General features: G+C 50.9%; 2 protein-coding genes across 5 annotated transcripts; both read left to right on the forward strand.

The window, feature by feature from the left end:
• Positions 1-225: 225 nt before the first annotated feature.
• Positions 226-3,855, forward strand: TRIP6 (thyroid hormone receptor interactor 6). Its single transcript, XM_019752782.2, has 9 exons — positions 226-475; positions 737-864; positions 956-1,081; positions 1,368-1,757; positions 2,078-2,171; positions 2,283-2,452; positions 2,909-3,087; positions 3,352-3,472; positions 3,585-3,855. The coding sequence occupies exons 1-9, from the start codon at positions 367-369 to the stop codon at positions 3,714-3,716; spliced, it is 1,449 nt and encodes a 482-aa protein (XP_019608341.1). The 5' UTR covers positions 226-366; the 3' UTR covers positions 3,717-3,855.
• A 1,216-nt stretch (positions 3,856-5,071) lies between these two features.
• Positions 5,072-16,995, forward strand: SRRT (serrate, RNA effector molecule). 4 transcript variants are annotated; one of them, XM_019752723.2, is made up of 20 exons: positions 5,072-5,248; positions 5,641-5,780; positions 9,573-9,701; positions 9,917-10,063; positions 10,285-10,497; positions 12,342-12,511; positions 12,645-12,829; positions 13,025-13,123; positions 13,207-13,321; positions 13,513-13,670; positions 14,015-14,076; positions 14,193-14,271; positions 14,565-14,753; positions 15,097-15,270; positions 15,364-15,517; positions 15,658-15,851; positions 16,032-16,188; positions 16,377-16,478; positions 16,595-16,721; positions 16,807-16,995. In XM_019752723.2, the coding sequence occupies exons 2-20, from the start codon at positions 5,659-5,661 to the stop codon at positions 16,880-16,882; spliced, it is 2,652 nt and encodes an 883-aa protein (XP_019608282.1). In that variant the 5' UTR covers positions 5,072-5,248; positions 5,641-5,658; the 3' UTR covers positions 16,883-16,995. The 4 variants fall into 4 exon arrangements, with proteins under 4 accessions (XP_019608282.1, XP_019608284.1, XP_019608285.1 ...); XM_019752725.2 differs by having other exon boundaries at positions 5,114-5,248; positions 16,389-16,478; XM_019752726.2 differs by having other exon boundaries at positions 5,114-5,248; positions 10,309-10,497.
• The last annotated feature ends 41 nt before the right edge of the window (positions 16,996-17,036 follow it).

A 17,036-nucleotide genomic window follows, 5' to 3' on the forward strand; every position in this document is an offset into this window, starting at 1 on the left:
CCAGAGGCGAGGTGGCCACGTGTAGGACTTGGGGAGCAGGCCTGGGGGACTCGTGGAAATGGAAGCTGCCCACGTCCCCTCAGACGGGCTCCCGTGGAAAGCCCTCCTTGTTGGGCAGGAGGGGGCTGACTCCGGGGAAGAACGCGGTTTAGGGCCTAGGGGGCCACGTGACCCTCCCCCAGGAATGCGGTGACGTCACGGGGGCGTGGCCGTCCCCCAAATTAGGGAGGAAGGGGAAAAAAAGCCAGAAAAAGTTTCTTTCCTGGAGTCCCAAACGAGGTGAGCGACCGAAGAAAGGGTCAAGTCCAGAGGCCTCGGGCTCCGTGGGACCCTGAACGCGCTGTCTGGAGTCCCCCATTCTAGGCCATGTCGGGGCCCACCTGGCTCCCCCCGAAGCAGCCAGAGCCCGCCAGAGCCTCTCTGGGGCGAGCTCTCCCCCGAGGCGCCCTGGGGCCGCCGCCAGCTCACGGAGCAGGTAAGGCAACCCCTGTGCATTGGAGGAAGCCACCCGTCAGCGGGCTCCTGCCTCCCGCCGAGCTTTCCCCTGCCGCCCCTTCCCCGAAGCCAGGCTGGAAATCAGCTGCCCCTGCCCTTTCTCGGCCCTCCCTGCCTCCTGCCACATTCTCAGACCCCAGGTTCTGGGGGGAAGGGGAGAAAAGGACCTGAGAGGGTCCTCCACAAGTGTTACCCTTTTCTCCTTCCCCATCCCCACCTTCACTCTCTTCCCTCACCCCAGCACTCCAGCCCCACCCCAGGGTCAATTTTTGCCCCCTCCCATCTGAGCAGTGTTACCAGGTCCCTGGGGGGCCCGAGGATCTGGGGCCAGCCTGGGTGGGTTGCCATGGAACACCCCAGCGCTCGCAGGTGAGAACTGGGATTGGGGGGTTGGGGGGCATTCAGGGCGGGAGAGGAGGCCATGTGATTTGCATTCTCCCTGCTTTTGCTCTATCCCTAGGGCCCCCCCCTAGACAGGGGGGCCCAGCGCCCAGGAAGTCTGGATGCTGAGATAGATTCTCTGACCAGCATGCTGGCTGAGCTGGATGGGGGTCGTGGTCATGCTCCTCGGAGGCCTGACCGGCAGGTGACCCCCCTGTCCTGCCCCTGCCCCTGCCCCCCTTTTCTCAGCCTTGTCCCTTCTTTGTCCACTCAGCCCACCGCCCCTTCACCTTCCCCTCTGTGTAAGTGACGCCAGCATGGAAGGCGCTGGGCCACCAGAACTTCTGGGTTGTCAGCTTCTCTGAGGGTGGGCCTTTGTCAAAAACCAGCCCTTACCTGGTGGCCACACACATGGGGTGGGGCTGGGGTGTTCACAGGTGTGTGTCCTGTAATGGGCCGCCTCACTCCTTTTCCTCTGCATTTCTCCCCAGGCTTACGAGCCCCCTCAGCCCCCTGCCTACCGCCCTGGCTTGGGCTCCCTGAAGTCAAATGGAGGTGGTGTTCCTCCCCCACTGCTCCCAGTGTCCCCCTATGGGGGCCCCACTCCAGCCTCCTATGCTACAGCCAGCACTCCCGCTGGCCCTGCCTTCCCTGTGCAAGTGAAGGTGGCACAGCCAGTGAGAGGCTGTGGCCCCCCCAGGCGGGGGGCCTCTCAGGCCTCTGGGCCCCTTCTGGGCCCCCACTTTCCTCTCCCAGGCCGAAGTGAAGTCTGGGGGGCTGGCTATAGGAGCCACCGAGAGCCAGGGCCCGGGGGTAAAGAGGAGGCTGCTGGGGTCTCCATCCCTGCAGGAGGAGGAAGAGGAGGCAGGTATGGGCCCCAGGTAAGCCCCAGGCACTGAGATTTGGGGTCCTCACAGACAACTGGACACTGATTGGGTGGGGTGGGAGTGATATTTAAGTCCTGGTTGTCAGATGTCTGGGGTGCCAGAGCTCTGGACCCCTCTGGGGATGTGGGGCAGGTCAGGAAAAGTAGGAGGTAGGGGGCTGGAGTGGCACACTAGCTCGAGACATGCCCCTGGGCCCTGGGATGACATGTTCTTCAGCGAGTGCTCTTTTGGGTGGAATTGCCTGGTCACCCTCAGGTATTTTGACAGCATCGAGAGCTAGAGGTAGGGCTGAACCTCTGATTCTCATCTCCCAGGTCTCCCTGAGCCAGCCTCCCGAGGAGGAGCTTGAGAGGCTGACCAAGAAGCTGGTGCATGACATGAGCCACCCGCCCAGTGGGGAGTACTTTGGTGAGCTAAGTCTGAGTGTGGCTGGAAAGGGTGGGGGGCTGGAGAGACAGAGGGATAGCAGACCTGGCTTCCTGACCTATGCAGGTTGACCCTGTCCCTCCCTGTCCCCAGGCCGGTGTGGTGGCTGCGGAGAAGATGTGGTTGGGGATGGGGCCGGGGTTGTGGCCCTGGACCGCATCTTTCATGTTAGCTGCTTTGTGTGTTCTACGTGCCAGGCCCAGCTTCGGGGCCAACATTTCTATGCCGTGGAGAGGAGGGCATATTGTGAGAGCTGCTATGTGGTGAGTGGGTGGGGCTGGAGGCTGGAATCAGCAGAGGAGGCAGGGGGCTTCCATCTAAGGTGGGAACTAGATGTCCAAATCCCAAAGAGGAAGAGGGCTCAAAGTTAGGGGACTGAAACAAGAAGGGAGGAATTAGGTAGCTAAATACCAGGCTGGGGAGAAGGACAACAGCCCCTTATAAATGTGAGGCCTTTGTTTTAGAGTTAAAGGAGTGTGTTAAACTCCCACAACATGCTGTGAGGCAGATATTACTACTGAAGGAAACTGAAGCTCAGAGAAGTTAAATAACTTGTTCAGGAAGTTGCAGTGCTGGAATTTGCACTCAGATCTGCACAAGGCCACCTTGCACTAAATCACATGCAGCGGGCTACATAAACATGGGTGGGCTGGCAGGATGCCTGTAGGGCTGCTGTGGGCCTCCCCAGCCCCTGACCTTTCTGACCTCCTTCCCAACAGGCCACCTTGGAGAAGTGCTCCACATGTTCTCAACCTATCCTGGACCGGATCCTGCGGGCTATGGGGAAGGCCTATCACCCAAGCTGCTTCACTTGTGTGGTGTGCCATCGTGGCCTCGATGGCATCCCTTTCACAGTGGATGCCACCAGCCAGATCCACTGCATCGAGGACTTCCACAGGTCAGGCTGGGTCCCCCACCTTTGTCTCAGGATGTCTGGCCTTTCCTGTCTTCCTCATTTCTTCTTCATGTCCCAGTACCAGCCTCTCCTGTTTCTCACCCTTGCCATGCCTTGTTCTCATTAACATCACTCTCTTCCCCCAAATCCAAGACCATACCTCTGGGCTCTTCTGTTCCCCTTCCACGTCTCATCTTCTCTGGGCTCTACTGTTAGTCCCCTTCAAACCTGGGGCTTGACAACCTCCTTGGTTCCCTTCTACACCAGGAAGTTTGCTCCACGGTGCTCAGTGTGTGGTGGGGCCATCATGCCTGAGCCAGGTCAGGAGGAGACTGTGCGAATTGTTGCTCTGGATCGCAGTTTTCACATCGGCTGTTACAAGTGCGAGGTCAGGGGGTCTGGGCAAGGGGTTATAGGGGTTCTTGGGGCCTGGGGATATTGGGTATGGTAGAAACCAGGGGTTTGGGCCTGATGGAAAGCTGTTGCTTTTTTCCTAATAGGAGTGTGGGCTGCTGCTCTCCTCTGAGGGTGAGTGTCAGGGCTGCTATCCGCTGGATGGGCACATCTTGTGCAAGGCCTGCAGCGCCTGGCGCATCCAGGAGCTCTCAGCCACCGTCACCACTGACTGCTGAGTCTTCCTAGAAGCAACTGCTGCATTCTTCCTTCTCATCGACCACCTTCCCTGACATCTACCTTTACAACTTTGTCACTAAATGCTGTTTTCTCTTCCTCCAATCATGAAATAATAATCTCCCAAGAGTTTATAAAATACTTTCGAGTCTATTATTGTCTCATCTGATTCTCACAGCAGTCAACACAAGCATACCTATTGTGACTAATTTTAACTGAGAAGTGACTTCCCCAGATTGCTTGGTTCCCAAGTGGCAGAACCTGGGTCTTCTTAGCCCTGGTCCAATTATTTGCAACTCTAGTACAGTTCGTCCTCTATCTTGGGTTCAATCAACCGGGGATAGAAAATACTCAGAAAAAAAGTTACATTTGTTCTATGTGTACTATGTAGTTAGGCCTACCATGGTTGCACTTGGTACTGAACATGGTACAGATTCTTTTCCTTGTCATTATTCCCTAAACAGTACAGTATAGCACTTACATTGTATTAGGTATTTATTATACTACAGAGATGATTTAAAGCATACAGGATATACGTATATAAATATGTATGTATATAAATACTACACCATTTATATAAGTGATTTGGGCATCCGCGGATTTGGTATCCCCAGGCATCCTGGAACCAAATCCCTGTGGAGACCAAGGAATGACTGTATACTCTTCAATGTAGTTTGGTATAAAGACACCCCTCCTCTCAGTGCTGGGAGGAAGGCAGCAGCATGCTCCTGGGAGGCAGCATTTCCTAGGACGCCTTCATACTCAACTCACTGAACAAGGAGTTGGTGTTATACCTGGGGCGGCGCTGCATTTAATCTGGGGCAAACCAGGTACTGCCTGTTTATCAAGACCTCAACCTACTGCGTATCTCATCAAAGTACTGGTTGGGGGTGAGGCTGAGAATTGCCAGTTTTGCCTACAAGAGGAGCCTCCTTTGCAGAATTAGACCAGGAACAATGGGTTTTGCAGGCAAAACATACCGAGGCACCAATAAAGACTGATCTCCGGTGGGAGCACAAAATGGTGGGAAATACTTTAAAATGGTTCCTCTATCCCGCTAAACCCCGCATTCCCCAAGCCCCTGCCCTGCGAGAGGAGAGGGGGGAACGGCCCCGGTTGAGGTCCGGAGGTGCCCGGAGCAAGGTGGTGGGGAACAACAGCTAGATACGACCCGATTCAGAACCGGACACTTCCGGGGAAGTGCGACCTTCGACCTCCGCCGGAGGAAATTCTTCACTCAGAGGACTCCACCGCCCACCTCAGGCTGCGCCTGGTCCTTTCCGGCCTCCGTAGTTACTCTCGGTGGCGCATTTCTCGTCTCAAAAGGCTCGCGAGACTTGCGGGTCCCTGTCCCTTCCCATCATGCTCCGGTGCTGCCGGCCTTTCCCTCTTTGGTTTAGTTCTAGTTAGGGCCGCTCGAGGAGTAGTTTGTGGTTGGAAGCGCCCTTCCGCGAGTGACGCAGGCGCAGCGCGAGAGGCGCGCGCCCACAGCCCATCCTCCGCTATCTCACTTTCTTTGCATTTCGTTGGCCAGGTAGCTGAGAGCCCTACATCTCCCTCTCACGCTCTACGCGGTCCTCATCGCGTGCCCGATGCAAGGGGCGGGCCCAGGTCGCCCAGAGAACCCAGGCAGCTCAAGCGCGACACTAACGGCCGCGACCCCTCACGGGTGGGGGAGGGGAGGAGCCTGGAGCGCACCGGCTGGGGCGGGCGGGCGGGGGGAGACGCGCCCTGGCCGACTGGGGTGGGCGGGGGACTCCTCGGGGCGAGTGGAGTGTCTGGGCCGACCACCTTGCCGGGGAAGAGGGCTTAGGATGGCGGGGATAGCGAATGGCTGGCTTTTGCGAGGGGAGGCGGGTGTGCAGTTTCAGAGGGGCGATCCTTTTACTCCCCTCGTCATTGTTAACCACCCCGTCTGGGCTGTAGGCCTCCTCAGACCGCGCCATGGGTGACAGTGATGACGAGTACGATCGAAGGCGCAGGGACAAGTTTAGAAGAGAGCGCAGCGACTATGACCGTTCGCGGGAAAGAGATGAAAGACGTCGAGGGGACGATTGGAATGACCGGTGAGACACTTTTCCTCATTTTTGTCCCCCGTCTCATTCTGTAGCACTCCACCCTCATTGCATCTCACTTACAGTTTTATTAAGGCGAACCATCTGAAATCGCTCCTACTTGACTTTTATGTGGTTCATTCAACCTGTTTGCCAAAGATTTTTGAAATATCTGGAAGGTCAAAGCAATAGAGCTAAGAAAGATTGAGTGTAGAAAAGCAGTATTTAGAAACGTTCTTAAAATGTGTGCACTTTATTGTTTTGTAAATTATACCTCAAAAAGTTTGATTCAGAAAAAGTAATATTATAGAATCGACTTGACTGGAGAGGTGGTCAGACCAGTATGATTAAATTTCTTGTAATTTGTTTTGCCTAAAATCAGAAAATTCTGTGGACAGTAATGGTTGAGTTTGACATTGATGGGATTAGGTTTGATTCTGCTAGTGATTAACTTTCTGGGATATTCTTGAGTTAATTTATAGTTATGTTGTTTCCATTAAGAAGCATCTGATGTGGTTTCAAACAAAGTAATCAAGTTTAAGATTTTTTTGATATAAGGGGTGTCACAAATACCTAATCAGTGAGCATTTGGCATTGACTTGATTGGGAAACAGATTATCAAAAAAGAATTTGCGGTGACTTATTGTGATAGCATTTATTCATTCATTATGGTTTTGAAAAATGAATTTAGTGAATCATTCAGTCTGTAAGTCAATGTATCTCTTCATTGTGAAGACTGTGGCACTTTGTTTTCCTTGGTATTTTCTAAGAAAAAAGAAAAGGTGTTTTTCTGAAGTCTAGAGTTGGGTAAGATGTAGTTATTGCCCTTGAGCTTATGGTCTGGGAGGCAAAATAGCCTGGGGTGTATGCTGCAAATGAGTATATGAGAGATCTTCATAAAGATGGTAAGCATTGAGAGAACAGATCTTTTAAGGGAGGAGAGTAGTGGTGTGCTGGGGAGAGCTACAGGAAAGCCATGCATAGCATGACTTGGAGTGATGAGTGCGAATTCCCTAGACACAAGTGGTGTGAACAGCTTTGAGCTGTGGATATAACATGCGCAGAAAAGAGTACATATTCTAGTATTTTTGTTTGTTTGTTTTTGTTTTTTAAATTGAAGTCTCATTTGTGTGACACTTAAGATTTTACTGGGGAAGGGGAACAGGACTTTATTGGGGAACATTGTGTACTTCCAGGCCTTTTTTCCAAGTCAAGTTGTTGTCCTTTCAGTCTTAGTTGTGGAGGGTGCCGTTCATTTTCAAGTTGTTGTCCTTTCAGTCTTAGTTGTGGAGGGCGCAGCTCAGCTCCAGGTCCAGTTGCCATTTCTAGTTGCAGGGGGCGCTGCCCACCGTCCCTTGTGGGAGTCAAACCGGCAACCTTGTGGTTGAGAGCCCGCGCTCCAACCAACTGAGCCATCCGGGAGGCAGCTCAGCTCAAGGTGCCGTGTTCAATCTTAGTTGCAGGGGACGGAGCCCACCATCCCTTGCAGGACTCAAGTTGTTGAACTGGCAACCTTGCGGTTGAGAACCCACTGGCCCATGTGGGAATTGAACCGGCAGCCTTCGGAGTTAGGAGCACGGAGCTCTAACCGCCTGAGCCACCGGGCCGGCCCCTATTCTAGTTTTTTTGAGTAGTGGTTCTCAGAATGTGGTCCACAGACCCTAGGGGGTAGGTGAGGTTACAATTATTTCTTATAGTAACACTAAGATAGTATTGACGTTTGCACTGATGGTTCTATAACAATGATGGGTAAAAGTGCTGGAGCCTTAGCACAAATCAAGACAGTGGCACCAAATAGGGAGAAGAAAAAAAGCTAGTTTCACTTAATGTCCTCGATGAAGCAGTAAAACTTTACATTTTTATTAAATTGGATTCTTGAATATACATCTTTTTAATTCACATGACAAATGGGAAGTATGCATAAAGCGCTTCTGCATATAGGAGTACAGTGGTTATCTTGGGAAGAGTATTTGTGGGATTGAGAAGTGAGCTGAATAACGGGTTTTTTTTTGTATTTTTTTTTTGTGTGTGTGTGTGTGTGTGTGTGTGGGTATGTGGGCTGCCTTTTTTTTTTAAACCTGAATGAAAGACTGTTAGAACAGCTGTTCCCATTTGGGTATTTGGCAGACATTTTCTTTTTTAAAAATTTTATTAGTTTCAGGTATACAAAACAACATAGTGATTAGACATTTATATATCTCATGAAGTGATAACCCCAATAAGTATATTACCCAATTGACACTGTATGTAGTTATTACAATATTATTAATTATATTCCCTGTGCTATACTTTATATCCCGTGACTTTTTTTTTTTTTTAAGTTTGGCAGACGTTTTTTTGAAAACAAGCTAGAGAACCTGTTACTTCAAGGAAAATTGTCGGTTTTGTTGCCAATGAGGAAGTGGAACTTTTTAGGGAAAACTGAATTTTGGAAAACTTATATCTACCAATGTGAGCTTGACAGCTGCCCACTACTTAAAGACTTTTCTGAGGAGATAGGTAGTACTACTAATGAATATGATGATTTTGATACTATGTGATCAGATGTGTCGAGATCCATTCAAAGAGTAAAATAGAGCAATGGATTCTAATGTAGCAGAGTACAGAATGTTCCTTGATATGTTTCGGATTCAATGGTGCAACCAGGCTTTCAGAAACTACCTCTTCTCAAGTTTTGGTTGGTATCAAAGAACATTCTCAGTTATCTGAAAATGCTATTAAAGTATTTCCGTAAAGTATTTCCAACTATATATCAATGTGAGGCCAGATTTTCTTCATATTTTTCAGCCAAACAACATATCAGAACAGATTGACTATAGAAGCAAATATGAGAATCCAGCTGTCTCTGTTAAGCCAGACCTTGAAAAATAAAATTGTAACTGTAAAGATAGGGCCACTTTTCTCATTAAAATATTTTTGGAAAATAGCCATTTTTCATAAAAATGGGTAATTTACGTTAATATACAACTTCAAAATGAATCAGTATTTTTTCTGTTCTTATTTTGAATATAGTAAGTATTGATAGATACAACCCATATAAGCAAAAACTCTTTAATCTTCAATAATTTTTAAGAATGTAAGGGGATACTAAGACGAAAAAGTTTGGAAAGCCACTAGGTTAGAGCAAAGGATTTTAAAATTTTTGAGATGGGGATGGGTGCAGCTGGTGACTGGTAGAGAACCTGGAATGACAGCCGGAAACCAAGGTTTTGAACAGTGTTATGCATTGGTATTTAAGCAGGGGCGTGGCATGATCAGATTTGTGTTTGAGAAAGAGCACTTGACTATAGAGAAGGGCGAAGAGACCAGAGGTAGGTAAGCAGAACCAGTGTTGCACTTAGGAGAAATGACCCGGGGCTGACAGAGGGCAGCTTTGATAGGCTTTGAGGCAGAGAATTAACAAGCCAATAACAAAGTAGTAGCAAGGAGGACACTTGATAACTGGATACATGGTGATACAGTGATATACTGAACATGGGAAACAGGAGGAGGAAAACAAATTGGGCCCATACTGGTGGAAATTATAGGTCAAATTCTGACATGTTGAATTTGAGGTGACAGTGACCGTCTAGTAGGGGATTGTTAATGGTCTTAGTGCTCAGGCTGGAGAAAGAGTTGAGAGCCATCAGTTTGTGAGTAATGGCTGAAGTGATGGAAGTAGGCATGAGTCTTCTTCTATTTAGAGAATAGTTCTATAATTTTAGGCTTTTGTCCTTTTAGTCACAGACTAAAGGGCCTGTCTAGGAGTGTGACGTTGGGATAGCCACGTGTGTCTTATTTACTGGTACTTGTTCTTATCTCCAGAGAGTGGGACCGTGGTCGGGAGCGCCGCAGTCGAGGTGAATATCGTGACTATGACCGCAATAGGCGGGAGCGCTTCTCTCCTCCCCGGCATGAGCTCAGCCCCCCGCAGAAGCGCATGAGGCGAGATTGGTGAGATGGCAACAGTTTCTCTGTCTTCCCTCATTTCTGCTGAGATCTTTCTTTGTCATTTCCTTTTCTCAAACTTCCTATAAACCCATTTTTTTTTGGTCCCTTTAAACCCTTGGGTGATCACTTTCCATATGCCCCCCTCCGTCTGTCTCGCCTTCCGTGTTCTGGAGAGGTGATTCTCTCCTCTGTCTGACTTTTGTGTCCCCCACCCTCAGGGATGAGCACAGCTCTGACCCATACCACAGTGGCTATGAGATGCCTTATGCTGGGGGGGGTGGGGGCCCAACTTATGGCCCCCCTCAGCCCTGGGGCCACCCAGACGTCCACATCATGCAGCATCATGTTCTACCTATCCAGGCCAGGTAAAGACCTGGGGTTCTAGGGTTCTTCGGAGAAGGGAGTTGGTGGGCTTGGGATGGATTGGGATTGCTGAAGACTGGCAGGAAGTGAGTTAGGCACACAGAGGATTGCCTGTGGGGGTGGTAGAAGGTGGTGCCTGGGGTGATGTCCATGTGGGCAAAGAAAGGGGGCAGCTGGCTACCTCGGCCCCCCCATCCCCCCACCCTCTTCCCCCACAACCAAGACTTCCTGACCGGGCCCCCCTCAGGCTGGGCAGCATCGCAGAGATTGACTTGGGTGTGCCACCACCCGTGATGAAGACCTTTAAGGAGTTTCTCCTATCGTTGGATGACTCTGTGGATGAGACAGAGGCAGTTAAGCGCTATAATGACTACAAGCTGGATTTTCGAAGGCAGCAGATGCAGGATTTCTTCCTGGCTCATAAGGATGAGGAGTGGTGAGTGCCCCTACTTTCCTGTTATCTTTTTCCTAGCATGTTTCCCCTGGCCCTGCCAGTGGAGCCTGCAGTCCTGTCCTTTTCCCATTTTCCCCAATCCAGAACTTCCTGGGGGGTGGGGGATGGGAAGTACAACAGCATTGGCTGATGGATTCTCCTCCTCACTTCAACGTCTGCCACAGCCCCCTACCCATCTCCCTTCCCCACTGTCCTCAGTCAGTGGGACACCTCCAGGCACCTGGCCAGAGCCACCTGTTCCCTGGGGGCAGCAGACAGACTGCTTCCCATTTGCCGGATTTGGGTCATTGTCATCCCTGATCGCCGGGACCCTCTGTGGCTATGGCATCCTCCCAAAAGCAACGAGTGAATTCAGACAAGAAAAGCAAAGATCTCAGGGTCATTTGACAGAAAAAGAATTTTAATCTTTTTTTCTTTTTTTTCTTTTTTTGTGGATGTTTTAATTTTAATCAACCATCTTTTCCCCCCTTCCTGCTCCTCCTCCTCCTCATCCTCTTTCTGCTCCTCCTCCTTGAAAAGAGCCAGAACTGGGAACTACACCCGCTCATCGACGGAGCTCGGAGCAAACCCACCTCCACCCCCACCATACCCAGACCATACATGAGCCCCTGGGCTGAGCAGCGCTGCCCCGGCCAGGCAGACAGGCAGGGCACTGCTGTGCACAATGCAGCAGCTTAGCTGAATGTGATTGCTCAGGCAGCTAGTCAGTCAGGGCCCCCACCGCGGAGTCCCGCGGCGGGGGCGTCCGGCCGGGACACCCCAGCCAGGAGCCAGCCGGTGGCCCACCTGCCAGCATGGGCCCTGGGCACGCTAGTTAAATCTTGAGCTCTGTTTGACCAAGCGGCCAAGGTAAAGATCCTGGAGGTGATGCCTGCGGCTTTCCTTTCCTCTTATGCTCAACTTGCGGTTCTGTCCTGTCTTTCACTGCCCCCTTTCTTTTTTCTCTCTGTCTTACTCTCATGTACCTTTCTCTCCCTTGTCTCTGTTCTGTTCTTGCTCCCTGCCTAACACTTCTTTTCTCTGTCCCCCCCCAGTTTCTCTTGTCTGGTCTTCAGTTTTTCCCTTTGTTTTTGCTATCTGGGACTTTCTCACACTGTCTCCTTTTTCTCATCTCCTAATTCCCTGTTTTTTCCCCCAAGGTCCTATTTTAAATGTTTTCTTTTCATGCTCCTCCCTAACACCCCACCCCTCTCTTGTTCTCCCTGTGGGCAGTACCTGAGGTTATAAGGGCATTTCAGGTTCTCCTTTGGTGGTCTGTCCCTGTCCCTTAACCATCTGCTTATCTTCCCAAGGGGGGAAGAAAGGTATCTTGCCTTTTATGGCTTTTCCTATCTGGTACATTTCAGGTTTCCCTCTGTCTTCCAACTAGGGATGGAGGGAGCTGGTGGGAGCAGTCCTTTTAATGACTAGTTTGGGGTTGGCAAGGAGAGGGAGGTTCTTTGGGGCCTACTGTTTCTTTAGCCTTCCTTAGAAGCTTGGGGAAACTATACTTTTTTACATTAATGTTTCCCAGAGACTTAGGGCAATCAATTTGCCTCTCCAACCCTGTCCCTCCTGTCCCCACCCCATCCCTCCCATAGTCACTACTCTTCCCAAATCCAGAACTCTTAGTTCCTGGCTCTCCCCCAGATCATCTCAGAGCATAACCTCTGGTTCCTTTAGGGGTATTGGGTGGTTCTAGTGCACCTCTTTTCCCAGTCTCTCTGCTTTTATGACCTTTTGTGGGTGTGAGGATGGGGGCTAAGCCCTGATTTTCCTGGGCCCCTCCCCATGTCCTGGCCCTGGCCTCCAGTGACTATTTTGTCTTTTTCCTCCCTACTTGATAGGTTTCGGTCTAAGTACCACCCAGATGAGGTGGGGAAGCGTCGGCAGGAGGCCCGGGGGGCCCTGCAAAACCGACTGAGGGTGTTCCTGTCCCTCATGGAGAGTGGCTGGTTTGATAATCTTCTCCTGGACATAGACAAAGCTGATGCCATTGTCAAGATGCTGGATGCAGGTGTGTAGACTGGGAGGGACAGTGGGTGTCTGGTGACCAAGGTCTTTGTTGAGAAATAGAAGTAGGTTGATAGAAAGCCAGAGGCTGAAGGCCAGGGCCCTTGGATTATAACCTCTGTTCCCTTTGTTGGTAGCTGTGATTAAGATGGAAGGAGGTACAGAGAATGATCTACGCATCCTGGAACAGGAGGAAGAGGAAGAACAGGCAGGAAAGCCTGGGGAGCCCAGCAAGAAGGAGGAAGGCCGGGCTGGGCCAGGCCTGGTAGATGGAGAGCGCAAGGCCAGTGAGAAGGAAGACAAGAAGGAAGATGGCAAACAGGTCTGGGTGCTGCCTGTGATCATCGGGGAGAGGGGACAGCTGTTCTGGTGGTGGGGTCCCCAGGAGCTGGAACTAGAGGATTGTGTGTTGGATGTGGGAGAGGTGAACTTCTGGGTCAGCTGTGGAGGGCGGGAGGGGCTCTCTAATAAAGATTGATGGGGAGATGGACATCCCAGTGACTGCGTCTACCTGTAGGCTGAAAATGACAGTTCTAGTGATGACAAAACTAAGAAATCTGAGGGTGATGGGGACAAGGAAGAGAAGAAAGAAGACTCTGAGAAAGAAGCCAAAAAGGTAGGGAATCTCTTGCATGGGGTCAGTGTCAGGGCGAGGGTCCTGGTCATGCGGCTCACCTCCTCTTGCTGCGACTCCCACAGAGTAGCAAGAAGCGGAATAGGAAGCACAGTGGTGACGACAGCTTTGACGAAGGCAGCGTGTCCGAGTCGGAGTCAGAGTCTGAGAGTGGCCAAGCTGAGGAGAAGGAGGAGGCTGGTAGGTTTTATTTTGTGCTGCTCGTCCGTTCTCTTCCTACTGAATAGGAGTGGAAGAAGTGAGAGGTTGGTGAAATGCACGGGAGGGTGGCCTTTTGGTAGACACAGTTAGGGTGGGGTGAGAGTTTGACAACTTCTCTATCCTCTCCAAAATCAATAAAAATTCATCAACTCCCCCCACTTCCTGTATAGAAGAAGCACTCAAGGAAAAGGAGAAGCCCAAGGAAGAGGAAAGGGAGAAGCCCAAGGATGTTCCAGGGCCAGAATGTAAACCCCGGCCCCTGCATAAGACTTGCTCTCTCTTCATGCGCAATATCGCACCCAACATCTCCCGGGCTGAGATCATTTCTGTGAGTGTGGAAAATGGCACTGGGGGCAGCGATGACACTCAGGCTCCATCCTTGGGTGGGGTCGGGAGGTGCGAGGTGGGGAGAAGATAATCAGGCACTGTTTATGACACACACCCCTATTTCTTTAATAGGGAGGTCCCCTCCCCATGGGCCAATGCCTTTTGAGGGTTGCTCCTGGTTGCACCATTTGCTTTCAAGTGCTGTTATTATTAAGTTCTTTGTTGGTTTTCCCTTGTACAAGTAAAGACTCAAAGGCAGTTCCTTAGGGTTCTGAGGACATGGGGATTGAAAAAAGGAGTAAATCCTTTGAATCACTAAAGGTGTCTCTTCCTCTGCTTTTCCAGCTTTGTAAAAGATATCCAGGCTTCATGCGTGTGGCACTGTCGGAGCCCCAGCCTGAGAGGAGGTGAGGAATGGAGAGCAGTGTGACCCTAGATACCTTGGAGAAAAGGTGCAGGGGAAGGTTAATGGCCAGCGTCACCTCCACCCCAGGATGATGCTGACGTTTTCTTTCTTGTTTAGGTTTTTCCGTCGTGGCTGGGTGACATTTGACCGCAGTGTTAACATCAAAGAGATCTGCTGGAACCTGCAGAATATCCGAGTGAGTGCTGGGAATGGGACTGTTTTGAGGAAGAAAAGGTGTGGCTCTCCACACAACCTCTGATTCCTTTGTTCATGAATTGCTTCATTCATTCTGCCCCATTTCATCCATTCAGTCTGTCCACGCTAATTGTGTACTGTTGTCTCTGGGCTAGGTGCCGGGACTATTACGGTGGCCACACCTGGTCCCTGTCCTCAGGGAGCTCACAGTTTAATCACTGGTGCTCTCCATAGGAGCAGTCTTTGAGTTGCTGCTTCTTGGGCAAGTGTTGGTAAGCTTTCTGTTCCTTGCAGCTCCGGGAGTGTGAGTTGAGTCCTGGCGTAAATAGAGACCTGACCCGTCGTGTCCGCAATATTAACGGCATTACCCAACACAAGCAGATAGTGCGCAACGACATCAAACTGGCAGCCAAGCTGATCCATACGCTGGATGACAGGACCCAGCTCTGGGCCTCCGAGCCTGGGACACCTCCTCTGCCAACAGTCAGTGACTCCCCAGAGAACTTTTTCAAAAAGCAGCTAATACCCTCATCTGCTGTGGGCACCTCTGGTCTTACATGATCTGTAGCATTGACCCCTTATACCCACCTTCTCGTGGCCTTTCTATGCAGCATCTTTATCTTCCAGCAGAACAGACGGGTATAATTATTTGTGGGTTAGGGTAGAACAAATATAAACATGAAGCTAAATGCTAAGGCAGCAGTACCGGGCCATGTGAGCCTTGAATTCCTTCCCCCTCACCTTGCCTTTTCAAAAGAGGCTCCTAGGCTCCCTACCCCAAGGGTCTTTCTCTGCCTCATTTGGCTCTCTTCTCCCTCCCAACCAGAGTCTGCCTTCTCAGAACCCAATCTTGAAGAATATCACTGACTACCTGATAGAGGAAGTGAGTGCTGAGGAGGAGGAGCTACTGGGGAGCAGTGGGGGCCCCCCGCCTGAGGAGCCTCCTAAGGAAGGGAACCCAGCGGAGATCAACGTGGAACGGGATGAGAAGCTGATCAAGGTGCCAGTGAGAACAGTGTGGGATGAACAAGAGCCTGGCTTGGAGCGGTAAAGGGGCGAGAGTGGTGAACTCACGGCTTCTCATTTCTCTTAGGTTTTGGACAAACTCCTCCTCTATTTGCGCATTGTGCATTCCCTGGATTATTATAACACATGCGAGTATCCCAATGAGGATGAAATGCCCAACCGATGTGGCATCATCCATGTTCGGGGGCCCATGCCACCCAACCGCATCAGTCATGGAGAAGGTGAGGTCCCCTGGCTGAGTCCCCTTTGGTTCCCCTTTCTTCCCTTTCTACTCTGGAGCAGTGCTCTGTCCCCTCCTTGCTTATTCCTTGAAGCTTCTGGCTCCCTTCTCCAACCTGCTGTCTCTGTTCCCAAACCACAGTACTAGAGTGGCAGAAGACATTTGAGGAAAAGCTGACTCCACTGCTGAGTGTGCGGGAATCTCTATCAGAGGAAGAGGCCCAGAAGATGGGTCGCAAAGACCCTGAGCAGGAAGTGGAAAAGTTTGTCACCTCTAACACCCAAGAACTGGGCAAGGATAAGTGGCTTTGCCCTCTCAGTGGCAAGAAATTCAAGGTCTGAGATGTTAGAGTTGTGTGTGAGATGGGTGGGAGGAGGGGGTGAAGCTAGGAATCTACCTCCAGGATACTGCTCATTTGTGATTGGTAGGAGGGGAAGGTGACTGTCCTTCCAGATGGGGTCTGGGGAATAAGGGAACTGCTTACTCTACTCTGACCCTCTCCTCTCTCCACCCAGGGCCCTGAGTTTGTACGCAAACATATCTTCAACAAACATGCAGAGAAAATTGAGGAAGTGAAGAAGGAGGTGGCATTTTTTAACAACTTTCTCACTGATGCCAAGCGCCCAGCTCTGCCTGAGATCAAGCCAGCTCAGCCACCTGGCCCTGCCCAGAGTAAGATATGATCCATGAGGGTGTGCCACTTTCCCTCTTCCTTGACTATGCAAGGACTCCTGTTTCTATATCCTATTGTCCCCTGAAAAACGTTTCTGCTCCACTCTGAGGCCATATTCCTAAGTCAGTTGTTTGCAAACCCCCCCCCCCCCGCCCCGCCGCAGTAATTCATGTCCCTATTTGTGTTGTACTCCCCCCAGGCCTGACCCCGGGACTCCCCTACCCACACCAGACTCCCCAGGGCCTGATGCCCTATGGTCAACCCCGGCCTCCCATCTTGGGCTATGGAGGTAAGTACAGGAGGGACTTGAAAGGGCTTGGTGGTTGTGAGGGGCTGGGAGAAAGAAAACAGCCAAGGTGTAGTTGAGGTCATAGATGTTCAACTCGACACTGATCTTTTTCATAGCTGGTGCTGTCCGTCCTGCAGTCCCCACAGGAGGGCCTCCCTATCCCCATGCCCCCTATGGTGCTGGCCGAGGGAACTATGATGCCTTCCGAGGACAGGGAGGTTATCCTGGGAAACCTCGCAACAGGTAAGAACGAGCTAAGATATCCAAGCTTTCTGGCCCTCTTCAGACTGGGACCAGCTCTCATCCCATCTTCTTTCTTATCTCACAGGATGGTCCGTGGAGACCCACGGGCCATTGTGGAATACCGTGACCTGGATGCTCCAGATGACGTGGATTTCTTTTGAGCCATCTACTTTCCTCACTCTTGGTATCATCTATACTTGTGACTGCCTTGTCCCAGCTCTGAGAATTTTTTGTACGTCCAGCCCTACTGCCAATAAAAGCACTTCCACAGTGACTCCTGACTGAATATTATGTCCCCAGATCCTCCCAAACATT

The sequence above is a fragment of the Rhinolophus sinicus genome, linkage group LG03 (genome assembly GCF_036562045.2).
Source record: "Rhinolophus sinicus isolate RSC01 linkage group LG03, ASM3656204v1, whole genome shotgun sequence".
NCBI lineage: Eukaryota > Metazoa > Chordata > Mammalia > Chiroptera > Rhinolophidae > Rhinolophus > Rhinolophus sinicus.